Here is a 13,401-nt window from a genome sequence, read left to right on the forward strand (position 1 = left end):
TCTCAAACTTCAAAAAGACCACAAGCAAAACTGGCGTCAAGCAGAGGTCAGCAAGCTAGAGGTTGGCGGCAGTGGCATCGAGGGCGAGCGGCGGTGGCATCGAGGTCAGCAGCGGTAGCGTCTAGCAGAGGTCAGCAAGCTAGAGGTCGGCAGCAGTGGCATTGAGGGCGAGCGGCAGTGGCGGTGGTGTCTAGCAGAGGTCAGCGGCAGTAGTTTCTAGGGCAAGCGACGATGGCGTCAAGCAGTAGTCAGCGGCGGTGGCGTCCATCAGAGGCGGAGATCAGGCGAAGAGAGAACTATGAAACTGAAAGTGTTATAATGTGAATGTCAATTTCTGATTTGGGGCTATTTTGGAGCCCTAACCGGACTGGAATGGGGAACCTGAACCGGTCCCTTTAGAACCGGGAACCGAACCGGAACCTCCAGTTCCCGGTTCTACCTGGAAACCGCGCTCATCCCTAATGGAGAGGGAAAAGCCTAACCTAAAGGCGAGGGAGTCTTTGGAAATCAAGAATGAAAAGATGGGAAAGTATGCGCTCACAGTATTCTATTTAAGATAAGGAAAAGAATAATAAATAGTAAAAGCTTCAATTCATAAAACTAAACAAAAAAAACAAGGTATTCCAAATACATCTAACTGCATATGAGCTTGCACTTGCCACATAGCAGTCCATGGATAATAATAATACCACGCAAAAGCTTAAAAAACGAAAATTCGACGGCAACTCGCAGTCGAAACGCTTAGCTCTTTTTCTGCACTTCCTCCACTTTCTCTTCGTAATATTCGTTGTTATCATAATACTCTTCCTGTCCATAGTCATCAAAGTACTCGTCATCTTCATCGGTGTTGTCATCATCATCCCTCCCGTTCTGCAACAGGCCATCAGAATCTCTCAATAGCTGACTCCTTATGCTTTCCTGGATCCTATCCTTGATGGCCGTGCCCTAGCAAAATACAGAAGTTGCGATTTGCGAGTGAAAAAAAAAAAATTGCATGTTAAATCATTAGAAGCTACAAAAAGTTGAGATTCCTTACCATCTTATGGCAACCTTCTTCAAACATTTCGAGAAATCCAGCAACCCAGCGATCAGCATTTTCAACCCACTCATTCCTATGCATGCCAGCAGTTTTCGCCACAGTTTGAATCTAACATATGAAGAACACACAAAAACATCATCAACGTGTGGGGAAACATAATGTACGTAACTGCTGATGTTGGGCATTTTTCTATTCAGAAAAAAATAAATAAATAAATAAATTATCCACCTATGTAGAAATTCAAAGAAAAAAAAATGTTTTGGAAAATCAAATTCAAAATATACAGCGAAATAGATCCGAAACTTAGGGCAAAAGAATGAAACAAACTGGAGCTTGATCTCCTACTTACCCTCTCTTGCTGTTCCCTCACTTTTTCATGAAGCTTCTTTAGTCTCATATTCACCCGCAGTCGCTTTTCCTGCTTACATCATTGCACGAATAACTATAGCCTCTGAATAACATGTATTATTCATTGCTATGTAAAATGTAAAAAACACATAACTGCCTAGCCATGGATAATAATTTGGAGCTACATCGTGACATCAGAAAGAACATATTCACATGAAAGAAAAGAGTCATGCCTTCACATAGCTAACACCAAGATCTTTTCTTGAATAGCCCCTGTCCAAGTTCCGCATCACATATTGGTTGTAGTCTTTGACGATCCTCATTATGATGTCCGATGTAGAAATCCCTTCAGTGCGCTTGGTTTCTTTAAATTTCCCAATAGCTTTGACCTGTAAACTCTTGTTAAGATAATATTTGGAGAAAAAAACAGCAAATAGAAGAAGCAGAAGATCTCTTACGTACAAATTCATATACGTCGTTTCCAGCTCCACTGGTGTCAGCATAACTATGCAATTTTCATGAAAGATTATATAAGGGCAACATGTCTTACACAAAGTTTAGCTGAGTAATTTACTATCATATTGAAGAAAAAATTAAATATGACCTTCCAATCTTAGAAGCAAACATATCTACCATTTCTAGTTGCTCGCTGCCCTGCGAGCAGATTTTGCAGGGTTGTCTAAATACGTCGCACAAGCCCATCCAGACTCCACCAACTATCGAGTATTAACTAGATATAGATGAACAAGGATTGCAGGCATGTAAAAATCACTGGTTGCCAACCCGAACCAGAGAAGGGATTGGAGTGAACTAACGTAACATGACTATGCCAGTCAGGACACCAAGGAATCCATAGCATGTCATCCGTTTGATCCAGATGCCATAAGAGATATCTGTCCTTCCCATATTTGCAAATTGGATCAGATGATAGAGTTCAGCCTCCATGGAATAGCAAGCCAAAATGATGGTCATTTTTTCATCAAGTCAACCCGTAATTTTTTTTTTTAAAAAAAAACCTCTTATTTTTCCATATTCACAAAATCAACTTAAAACCTTTCAACTTTCTAGAGGTTCAGGCAATTCTACTACCATAGGTGCTTGGGAACTTAAAAAAATAAATAAATAGATTTTGGCCTTAAAAATTTGCAGCGCCCTTTATAAAACAGAAAACGCAACACGAAATGCATCTATAGGCACTGCCTAGGGTCTCAACCTTAAGGACTGGATGTATTAGTAGGGCGGACCTAATATGCTCATTTACCGCAGTCATGAGTAAACACAAAATTGTCTTTTCTTTTCATGCAAAAGGCCTAGAGCAGTTTGTTTACATCTCCTCTGGCACTTGAATCAAGTAAAAAGTCAGCAATAATCCCTAATTCATACTAACGGCCATGGAAACAGTACAAGAGGTAGATAAAATACATCCTACTATCTGCAACCTTTTCTGCTATCTGACATGGAGAGATTTCACCAGCACAGTACCATCCTCTTCACATCCTCAATAGTGCAAAAACATTGCTTAAGAATTTGACACACAAACTATTCCGCAAGCGATTAAAATTCAGGGATATTACCAATTGATCCTGGATGACAAATAATCAGCTACTTCCAGGGAATCAAAATAAGGTAGCAGAAGGCAAACAGCAATCCCACAATCTACTCTCACTTACTTATTCATCGATTCTTATCCAACAACATTGCAGGTAGGTTACCACCATCCAGGTTAGAATACAGGACGCTACTTTCTTCTCATGATTAAATCTCTCATTCCCCTTTACAATAAGAGCCCTCACAATTCCACCAGTAACATAGCCTTTTTCATCTCCGACCTGATCATCACCATCCAGCATACTCCCATTCATCACAAAATCAAGAATTCGGTTTTAGTAGTCTTACGGAAGTGCGTCATGGGCTACGAAATCGATGTTGTGCTTATCGAGAAACTCTTTCGTGACCACCCAAGGAGCGTCCGGAATAACTTCATCTACCCATCTGACAAAACAAACCGATCGACAAGTAAATCGTTTGTGCTTCCTTTCTTTCATAAAAATATAAAACGAATAGCCGAGATAGCAGGCTACTAAAAAAACCTTCTTTCTCATCACCCCTCTTCGGCTTCATCATATAGCGAGGGGATCGACAGAAGCGGAACGAACTTCGAGACAAAACACCAGAAAAAAAAAAAAAAAAAGAAGGGGATCGAGGAGCAAACGTACTTGCAATGGCGAAGCGATTCGTAGCGCTCATCTTCCGTCATGACGGTCTTGCCCTTGAACTTGTGGGTGATCTCATCGTTGCAGCAACCGACGAGCAAGTAAGTATTCGGAAACCTACGGCCCAAACCAAACACGGCAAAAAACACGAATCAGCGGTCACTTCCCCACGCATCGAACACCAGATCAAGCGGAAATAGCACAGGACGCAGCCGGAGCCGGAGCCGGCTACGTCAACGCATCAACCCCCACCCACGAAATCGACATCGCTAATCGAACCGCGAAACGAGGGCCCAAATCGAGCGAAATAGATCGAGGATCCGAAGCACAAGGGGACGGACGATTTCTTGGCTTGCTCGAGGGCGCGGGCGTGGCCGAAGTGGAAGAGATCGTAGATGCCGTCGGCGTAGACGCGTACGGGCTTGCTCGAAGGCATGGGATCGGCGGCACCGGCGTCGGCGGTGGCGGTCTCCTGCTCCGGAGGTGGCGGTGGCGGCGAGGCGGAGGCGGCGGCGGGGAAGGAAGGAGGGAGCGGTGGCGCCTGGTTCTCCATCGCCGCGGCGATCGAAGGTGCCTTCAAATAACCGTCGGAACCTCAGGAGATGCCTCCCCCAGGCTTGCAGCGTTGAACGGGTCTTCTCTCCCGTGCCCTTTTCCTTCGGTCTCGAATATTCCCCTTTTTTTTATTATTTTTTTCCTTTTGTTATCATTATTATTATTATTCTTTATGTTTTTTTTTTTTTTTTAAATGCGGTCGACAAGTGGATGGCCGAAAGTCGTGCTTCCCATTTCTTCTGCAACGATTCGTCTGCCACGTGACCCCTCGCCGCGGGTTGGTGCGGTGAAGACGGCAGGGATTCAGACTGCTTTTTGGGAAAGCTATGAGGTTTGACAAATTTAAGCCAACCACTCAAAGTACAATTGGCAACACTTTTGTCCAAAGCCCTTTGAAACATTAGAGTCCTTTTACTCGAGGCACAATACCCTTTGCCTGGTAAATTTGTTTTTTCTTTTTTTTTTTGCAAAATTTTGAAGAGATGGCGTTGCATTTCTAAGAGTCTTCATTAAAAACCTTTCAACCCAAGGTAGGTCCAGAGTGCTTTGAGGTTCACGTGTTTTGTTTTTTTCTCTAACTTCCCCTCACTCACTCGGCTTTCATAATTCCGAAAATGTCCCACCTCACATGATATCACCAGCAAGGCTTGAGATTGCCGACGAATTATTGGCAAAGCCAAATCTGATTGGTGAGAAACCAATCTGGCACCAACTGACCTCACCTAAAGTCGTGCAAGCTCAATCAACATCCCTTAGGTTTAGACAATAGTCGCTTGGATCACACGAGATCAAGTGGCTAAGTTCTACTAGAAAATCATGGAGAATTTTTATTTTAAAAAAAAAAACTAACAAAGTCCTTTATAAAATATAGTTCTTTCGATATAGCATTTAGGTCAAAAGTGCTAGTCAATGTGTTTTGGAAGCCCTATTTCAATTTCAAAAAAAAAAAACCCTTTCATTTAAAATCTTTTATATTTTCCCAAATGCTTTGCCCTAAAGTGTTTTTAAATGCACCTGAGGCTATGTTTCCTTGTTTTGATTTTTAATTAAGATAAGACTGGATAATATAAATTATGAAATTCAAAAAATTTGTTATATCTTATCTACTATTTTATGAATCATAAAAATAAAGTCAAATATATTCACGTTATATTATATTTATATTGTTTGGTATAAAAAAGCATATCAATATAAATATATATAAAAGTTCACAAACAAAAATGGCAAAAATTTTTAGGAAAATTTCAAATAAGGACCCAAAGTGAGCCTACTTTTTCAAATAAGGACCTAAAGTAACTGTTGTTCCAAATAAGGACCTGAAATAGTTAACGAAGTTTCAAATAATGACCTGAACTTGTCGGGCAACCAAAATGTTTGCTAGCTGGCGAGTGTGTGGCATTTCCAGTGGCCGTAATATGGGCAATTTTGTCCCAAAAATTTATAAATAAAAATTAACAAACCCTAAAAACAAAACCCCCAAACTCTTCACATTCTTCTTCTTCCGCTCTTCATCTTTTACGTTTTTTGTCCCCTCTTGTTTGGAGAACCCAAATTCTCTATTGATGGAGTAAGATCCCTGGCTCCCTAAGTTCCAAAGGTACATGCCCTCCCTCTCTCTCTCTCAATTTGAACGAAATTGACCTCAGTTGAACGGGAAAGTGAATCAAAGTATATGGCGAAACTAGGGAAAGACAATGAAGAATCAAGGCCTTCGTGTTACACACAAGTGTCTCAATAACGAAAATGTGGCTTTACTCAAAATTTGTCTTCTTTGTTGGAAAGAAACGAAGACAGAAAACAAAAGAAGAAAATGTGAAGAAATGAAGGTAGGGGTTTCTTGTTGTGTTTCAATTCATGTTCCATTAACAGAAAATTTCCATGCTCCAAGCAAGAGAGGACAAAGAATGGAGAAGATGAAGAGTAGAAGAAGAAAATGTGAGACCATGAGAGTTTTTTTTTTTTAGGTCAAAAGAACGTGAAGAGTTTGGGAGGTTGTTTTTAGGATTTGTTAATTTCTATCTATATTTTTTTTTTGACAAAATTGCCTATATTCCGGCCACCAGAAATGTCATACGCTCGCTAGCCGGTGAACATTTTGGCCGATGGGCAAGTTTAGGTCCTTATTTGAAACTTGTTAGTCACTTTGGTTTTATTTCAAACAACGGCCACTTCAGTCCTTATTTGTTCTCACTTTGGGTTCTTTAAAAAAATAAGCTTCACTTTTAGTCCTTATTTGAGATTTTCCCAAAATCTTTTACTACATTCTTGCCTACTTTATTTTTATTTATTTTTTTATCTTTCCTCTCTATTTTTAGTTTTCCTTTTTTTCCCCTTCCATCATTCTCTAATAAAATTTTATTAAATAGTAAATTGTATTAATATACCTAAAATACCTAAAATACCTAAATATATATTTATATTTATATATTGAATTATATTATAAAATTGAATTAAATTTGAATATATAAATAAAAATAGTAAATTGTTAATTTTTGTTATTTTGAATTTCTTATATTAGAAATATTATATGTATCGAAATATAATTTTAATTTTATTAATTTAAAATTTTTGTTATTCGAAAAAAAATAACTCTCCTATTATGAATATTAGAGATTCTATCCATCTTTACCTACTCTTTTGTGGGATAATTTTATTCGGACTATATCTCTCTTATATCTAATTTTATCCTATCTTTTTTTTTAGGGGTGGTGAGAGGGCAGAACCATCTGCAACTTTATCCTGTTTTGAACAAATATTAAACGTGTGATAAGAATTTTAACCTAATTGCCAAACATAACCATAATAAGAGAGTTAATATTAATTTAAAAAGAGCTTTGGGCTATGAGCATTTCTAAGATACTAATTCAATTTTTTCTTCCAAATTTCTCTTCACTAAACTTTCATATTTTCACGCATGCCATCACCTTGCACGATCTCAAGTGACTGGTGAGTTTTTTAGTTAAAAAATAGCAAAAATTCTTTGCAAAATAAGATTTTCCCAAACACCATTTAAACCAAAAACTAAAATTGCTTTCCAATGCACTTTTAAATTACACTTTACCAAACACTATTTACAATTCAAAAAACACCCTTGACCAAAGATTGTTTACATTTTCCCAAAAAAATTCCCTAAAACCCAAACCATACACGGAAAACTCATGCAACTCCGTAGTCCATATTCTAATTAGAGATCGAGAGATTATGACATCTAATAAGGATTAGTCGATTGCTAGTTGCCGTGTCGATGTGGCTTGAAACAGGAAACTATCATATCGATTGAAATTCCCCGATTGCCGAGTGCCAAAGGCTCTAAAGATTTAAAAAGGGCCGTGCAAAACAAATGGGCCTTTCATCGCATGTTGATCCGATCGCAACAACAAACATTTTACGCTCCAACGCCCATCAACACCTAAGCAACTATTGAATTGTGCAACGCTCATCAACGTCATTCGAAGGTAGGGATAGAAGCAAGTTGGCTTCAATCGGGTATCTCACCCTTAGGGTGAGCGGTTCTAAGTTCTGTATAGGTTCCATCTAAAACCCAAAAGTTACTCCTTGGAACAAGTTCCTTATTTTTTTGGAACAAGTAATGTATCCTACATACTTAAAAACTTGAAACATATTCCATCACAGGATTCAAGGTCTACCACGTTCCACCTATATAATTAACTAAACGATTGCAGTGAATTAAAATATTTAATTATCTACCACTTGCTACTACAATTCATTAACCATAGCTTTTATGAACATTAATAAAGTAAAAATCCAGTTGTAAAATAGAAGCTCAAACTAATATTTTCATATTATACAATGGCATAGAATATTGCAGGATCATACGAGGACATGGACCAAAAGAAAACATTAAAACTTATTATAAGTTCTAGGTTACATATCACAAGTTCCTCCAACTAAGAACTTGAATCCTACCCATCAAACCAGGTCCATTTTTTAGAACCTAAAATCCACTCTGCATACTTGGAACCTAGAACATATAGATTCCTACCTATCTAGTTCTCAGATTCCAGTTTCTGCCCTAAACCATGCTCCCACTTACTAACCATAATAATGTTTTGATAGATTTTGCATTTTAGGTTTGTGAGGTGAGTTTGAAATTCAATTTACAAAACTCTAATATAATCTTTAGACGATCTAAGATCTACCTAACAAGTAGCAAATTCATCAAAGAGCAGGAAGAAACACAGAAGAATCCAAATCCTCAAAGGGTATGCAAATGAAAAATGCAAATTTAAGCTTTTACAAGCAGAAGGGATGATACAGGAAAAGAGAAATCAAATTTCGACTAAACGGGTACCTTATTTTTGGAAAAACTAGACTAATACATTGTTTGTGGAATCCAAGGTAAATCCAGATGGGCGTCCCTGATGAGCACACCCATCATGGCCTGAACTGATCCGGTGAAAAAGACTAACTTTTCGCAAAAATCTTCCTATTCAAAAGAGCGTATGGATAAATAGCTAAATGCCTCGAGCGAGCAAAGGGGTGAAAATAGTCGAACCCTTCAAAATCCAAGAAAACATACTGCCTGGAAGACGCAAAGAGTTCACAGTAAGTAGTTGGCGACTGTTCCAGCACTGACCAAACTTTTTAGCAAGCTTAAGGAAAATTTAGTTGGCCACTGCAAAATCCAAGAAAGTATACTGGAGATGCAAGGACTTTCATAGCAAGTACTTCTCCACAACTGTCCGGCCAAACTTTTCTTGAACGTCTTTTGGAGTTTCAATCTGTAGTGACATTAAATCAAATATATGTATCATCATGTTGAGAAGACTAAATAAAAATTACCATCCAGTAAATGTGGCAGGGTACACTTACAGCATTCAAAGCTTTGAAAAGAGCTTTAACGGTATTATGAGGATTCCTCGAGCCAATGACCTATAGAGATATATGTTTACATTAGAGCTTTCCCACTGAATAATCACTTTAATGTCATTTGTAACACGATCAGTTACCTTAGATTTCACATTCTTGAAACCAGCTAAATTCAAAATTGTTTGAACAGTCCTTCCAGCTTTCATACCTGTCCTGGTTGAAGCTGGCCAGAGATACACCTAACCAAGCAACCATCTTCAGATAGATTCAAAAAGAAAAAACACGGGAAGCACAGGATGTTTGACCACTTAAGCACAGTACTCAAAACCCAGCACAGTGTAAGAGTAAATTTAAAACCTTGGTTTTCTTGTAATTTGTCTGTACAGCATGTGCAATTGTATGCTCTTCATGTCTTTCCACATAATGAAGATTCTGGAAGCATTTCTCATATGCCTGATGGATTCAAACAAATTCGTAAGATAAATGAAAAGGACTTCTTATCCACCTTATATTTTGGAGATAATCAACATACAACGCGATAAAACTAAAGCAGCTTCTCTCTTCATCACAGTAGTTTTAGAGCCTTCAAGTGAACCAACATTCAAGCAAGCATACATAGAGTAACCAGGAAATGGCCCTACCACCAAAAAGAAAGGCACGCCATGTATTTCTAGATTATGCAGGACATTTCTATGTAGTGTCTGTTCAATCAGCAAATACTTTGTTAATGAATTCAACCTTGAATTTCAAATTCCTCTTTAGCAAAATAAGGAGTAACACTTAGAATTCCACATTCATTAAGAACAAGAATGTTCAAAAAACAATCCTAGCTAACTAGATATAACATGTAAGAGTTCAAACAGCAATCAACCAATACTATACCTTTTGGAGAGCAATAGGAACAGCAGGGCCCTTTGCTTTTGCAAAACCAACAACACCATGGTAGTTTCCACAAGCCAACATAGCAGTGTACTTGATCACTTGCCCACCCTGAGAATAGGGCCACAAATTTCACTCAAGCCACTCAATATCAATAAAGAAATTGAAGCACTTACTTAGCTCTAAGGCAGATGATACCTTTGTAACTTTACAAGTCCGATTCACATCTATCAATTTCACATCAAACCCCTGCCATCAATAAGGAAATTTCATCATTATGTGTTATCGAGTCAAACAATTTCAAAGGGCAAAAAGCCTTTGAACCGGAATAACAGCATGTACTCAAACTATTGATGTCTGAAGCAAAAGAATTCTACACACTGAAGAGATTAAGTTCCAAGAGGTTGCCTTTTGCATCTTATCTTTCTTTAAGTAGTACAGAATGAAGTCATAGAATAAGATGCAAGCATATTTAGCACTTCAGAGTCTTTGAAAGTTTTTCCAATAGCAATGGCACAGTAGTTGTCTACTTGTCGCCACGTTGAAGAAAAAATCGAATGCCCTATGGCAGTCTTTGGTAGTCTGCTACTTGCAAGGAGTAAAGTAAGAGAAAAAGGCACAGACCAGAAATCCTGGTTCCTCTAAGAAGACAACCGTTACGCATGAAATAAGAAAGAAAATGCCACCACTACTTACTTTCCTGTAAAGAGGCCTTCTCTTCTTTTCAGTTAAAGCATTTCTTTCCTCTGCCAGGTCCCTGATCTCCTCCTCTAGCACCTTTCCTTTCTTTCCAAATGTATGATCCAACTGTGCCAGCTTCTCTTCAAGCTTCTTATCAATTTCATTAATTTTCTCAATCAACATGTCATCCTTCTCTTTCATGTCATCAAATTCCTCATCCTCATCATCATCAACCCCTTGTATAACTTGCCTCTCTTTCTCAAAGCCAGCCTGATCCAAAAGATCAACTGAGGGACCCACTTGTTCATGTTGAATGACTCCATAATTGGCAGGATTATTAGGATCATAAGCCTCCTTCCAATCTATCAATCTCATAGCCCTATTTAGTTTCTGCTGAAGAATAAACTTTTCCTTCCCTTCTGCTACTTTCAAACGGTTCATCAATTCTCCAATGACTCGATACTCTGGACGAAGCCTGAAATGTTTATCCTCAAACCTATCGATTCTGTTCATCCACTTATATGTATCATCAAGTGTATCTGTTACAAAGCAAACAGAAAGGGATAAGCAGTAATATAGAAATTGCATTCGTCGCAGGAAAATTGCTCAAGCCCAAAAGAAAAAGCTTGGAATTTTCAGCAATCTAAACTGCTGTGGACAAAACTAACAAATATAACCATTTAGCAGATCTAACTCAATTCCACTGGTCCCACTAAGACAAATTCGACAGAAATCAATTCTTGCATCAGAATGGTAAGACCATCTTGTACCAACTCGGTATGATGATAAAAAACTCTATATACCTTCAACTAGCGTTAAAAATCACCAAGGAATTAAAACCATTGAAGAGATGGAGGAATAAAACAAAGCAAAATGCAAGTACCAGACTCAACAAAATTCTTGAGCAACTCCTCATGGCGCTTGAACTTCTTCTCAAATTGCTCGAACCTCTTCTTGAGATTGTTTGGACTGGATCGCTCGTCGTCATCGTCGGATTCTGAGTCAGTGGGCTCCTCAAACATATCAAGATCAGCAGAGGCATCGGCCTTCAGCTTCTCCTTCTCAAGCTTTTGGATAAGCGGGCCTACACCCATGTAGTCTTCTTCATCTTCTGCATCGATGTCTTTGGTATCAAGGCCAGCCCTCCTCCTAGCCTCTCTCTCCCTTTGCTTCTCCTTCTCCACCTCCGCCAATAGTTCATGAACAGCTCTCGATGCCGCCTCAGGGGAAGTGAAGAAATGGCATCTGGGAAGATGACGGAAAGGGAGTTTTCTGCTAGAGGAATAGCAGGTATCGGAGTACAGGAAGGGTATAGTGTGTATTGATCTCTTGGCGAGGCCCGGCTTAAAGATAAGACTGGACCAAGAGATTGCTACTTGCTGGGATAATCTACGGGCACTCATACTCTTCCTCACCTCTTCTTGTCAGCTGCTTACTAAGACGATAAAGAGAGCTATCAAAGCTTCATAGCTTCATGCTAGCAGAACTGCAATTACAGATCCAAGTTCCAGATTCATGGTCAGTAACTTGTCTCAAACATAGCATCACTGCAGTACACTGTTTAACTATAACTGTTGAATCATTTTGAGAATAAGCCAGTAGCATCAGAAGCAAAGAGCAGGATGCAATGGAAATAACAATGCAGAAGCACCAGGTTCACATGACCCACAGAGAAAATACAGCTCTCCTCTTTTTGGCATAAAAGAAAAATTATTTAATTCGGCACCAAGGGGGTGCCAATACACTTGGATCGCAGGGGGAGAATAATGCAGAAAGAGATGCATATTACAGAAGATGTAGAATCCAACAACTACCAGTACGAAATATATGTCCTCTCCTCTCAAAATTTCTCCTTTCCTTTCCTTTGTTCTTCCCCAAGTACCTCTCTCTCTCTCTCTCTCCCTATCCCTCTCCCTCTCTCCTCAACTCTTCTTTCCTTATTACAGTCTCATTGAGCTCAAGTCACTTGGTTCACATCATGACCCCTTCAACTCATCCTTAATCAACATTCCAAATCACAACGCCCAAACAACAAAGAAGTCATTAAGAACCTATCATAGCCACGACCCGCATCTATGAATTCTCTCTTTCTTCCTCCAATGTATGCCATCACCACATTCGCTCGCCAAACAACCTCAACGAAGAGATATTCACCAGCTAAGCCGGTAAAATTAACTACCCATCTTCCCTCTCGCCTTTACACCAAAACCCAAAGGGGGAGAAACAGAAAAGTCCTCTTCTTACACCAACAACAACAGCGAAAAGAAACGGGAACCTTCAGCCCCGTCTCCGCCCTCAAGGGGCAGTAGCAGTGTTGACCGTTTTACGAACCGCGCATCGCCGGACTGAATCGAACGACAACCCACGGGATTGTTCGCCTACAAACTTCGAAGTTTCTACTGCATTCATAGAAAACGCGAGAGAGAGAACGAACCCGGTTCGGTGAAGGTGAGGCTTGACGGCGGCCAGCGAGAGCTACGGTCGTGAGCGGGGTGAGGGGAGCGACCGCTGCCGATGCTCCTGCGACGGCGGAGAGGAGTTGCTGGGACGGCGACGGCGGCGGAAATGGCTGATTCTGCTCCTTTTCTAAAGACCGACGTTGGAGAGAGGCGAGAGAGGCGAGGCTCACCGCTTCGGTCACTCGGAGAAATTAACGAAAGAAAAAATAAAATAAAGAAAATCAAAGAGAACTAGGGTTTTAGAATTATTTCATTTACTTTGGCCAATTCCATAAAAAAGCACGAAATTTAGGTATTATCTCAAATTTAATCGAACTTTATTTTGTCTAAAAAAAAAGCATGAAATTTGAGTGTTGTCCAAAATCTGACACAAACTTTATTTGATACAAAATAAAAT

At 39.3% G+C, this 13,401-nt stretch overlaps 2 protein-coding genes across 3 annotated transcripts; both read right to left on the reverse strand.

Moving 5' to 3' along the window:
- Window positions 1–532: 532 nt before the first annotated feature.
- LOC104433699 (choline-phosphate cytidylyltransferase 2) lies at window positions 533–4,257 on the reverse strand. Its single transcript, XM_010046546.3, has 8 exons — window positions 3,942–4,257; window positions 3,604–3,717; window positions 3,284–3,379; window positions 1,850–1,892; window positions 1,621–1,776; window positions 1,389–1,457; window positions 1,037–1,147; window positions 533–945 (listed from the first exon to the last, which is right to left on the reverse strand). The coding sequence occupies exons 1-8, from the start codon at window positions 4,151–4,153 to the stop codon at window positions 742–744; spliced, it is 1,005 nt and encodes a 334-aa protein (XP_010044848.2). The 5' UTR covers window positions 4,154–4,257; the 3' UTR covers window positions 533–741.
- Window positions 4,258–8,359: 4,102 nt separating this feature from the next.
- On the reverse strand, window positions 8,360–13,190 carry LOC104433693. Of its 2 annotated transcripts, none has more exons than XM_010046534.3 (9): window positions 12,980–13,190; window positions 11,429–12,031; window positions 10,561–11,084; window positions 10,063–10,113; window positions 9,868–9,975; window positions 9,343–9,438; window positions 9,126–9,224; window positions 8,989–9,048; window positions 8,360–8,897 (listed from the first exon to the last, which is right to left on the reverse strand). In XM_010046534.3, exons 2-9 carry the CDS (start codon window positions 11,946–11,948, stop codon window positions 8,832–8,834), a joined length of 1,524 nt encoding a protein of 507 aa, XP_010044836.2. In that variant the 5' UTR covers window positions 11,949–12,031; window positions 12,980–13,190; the 3' UTR covers window positions 8,360–8,831. The 2 variants fall into 2 exon arrangements, with proteins under 2 accessions (XP_010044836.2, XP_018727921.2); XM_018872376.2 differs by having other exon boundaries at window positions 11,429–12,045.
- Between the last annotated feature and the right edge of the window lie 211 nt (window positions 13,191–13,401).

This window comes from Eucalyptus grandis, chromosome 1 (genome assembly GCF_016545825.1).
Source record: "Eucalyptus grandis isolate ANBG69807.140 chromosome 1, ASM1654582v1, whole genome shotgun sequence".
In the NCBI taxonomy this organism is placed as follows: domain Eukaryota; kingdom Viridiplantae; phylum Streptophyta; class Magnoliopsida; order Myrtales; family Myrtaceae; genus Eucalyptus; species Eucalyptus grandis.

Excerpts from the sequence above, each read along its gene's own strand:
- LOC104433699 (XM_010046546.3), bottom strand. The coding sequence starts at position 4,153 with ATGGAGAACCAGGCGCCACCGCTCCCTCCTTCCTTCCCCGCCGCCGCC. Across the intron at positions 3,380-3,603 it reads GAATCGCTTCGCCATTGCAA|ATGGGTAGATGAAGTTATTC; the intron begins GTACGTTTGCTC and ends TTGTTTTGTCAG. Across the intron at positions 946-1,036 it reads AAGAAGGTTGCCATAAGATG|GGCACGGCCATCAAGGATAG; the intron begins GTAAGGAATCTC and ends GTATTTTGCTAG.
- LOC104433693 (XM_010046534.3), bottom strand. The coding sequence starts at position 11,948 with ATGAGTGCCCGTAGATTATCCCAGCAAGTAGCAATCTCTTGGTCCAGT. Across the intron at positions 11,085-11,428 it reads CAAGAATTTTGTTGAGTCTG|ATACACTTGATGATACATAT; the intron begins GTACTTGCATTT and ends GCTTTGTAACAG. Across the intron at positions 9,049-9,125 it reads TCAAGAATGTGAAATCTAAG|GTCATTGGCTCGAGGAATCC; the intron begins GTAACTGATCGT and ends ATATCTCTATAG.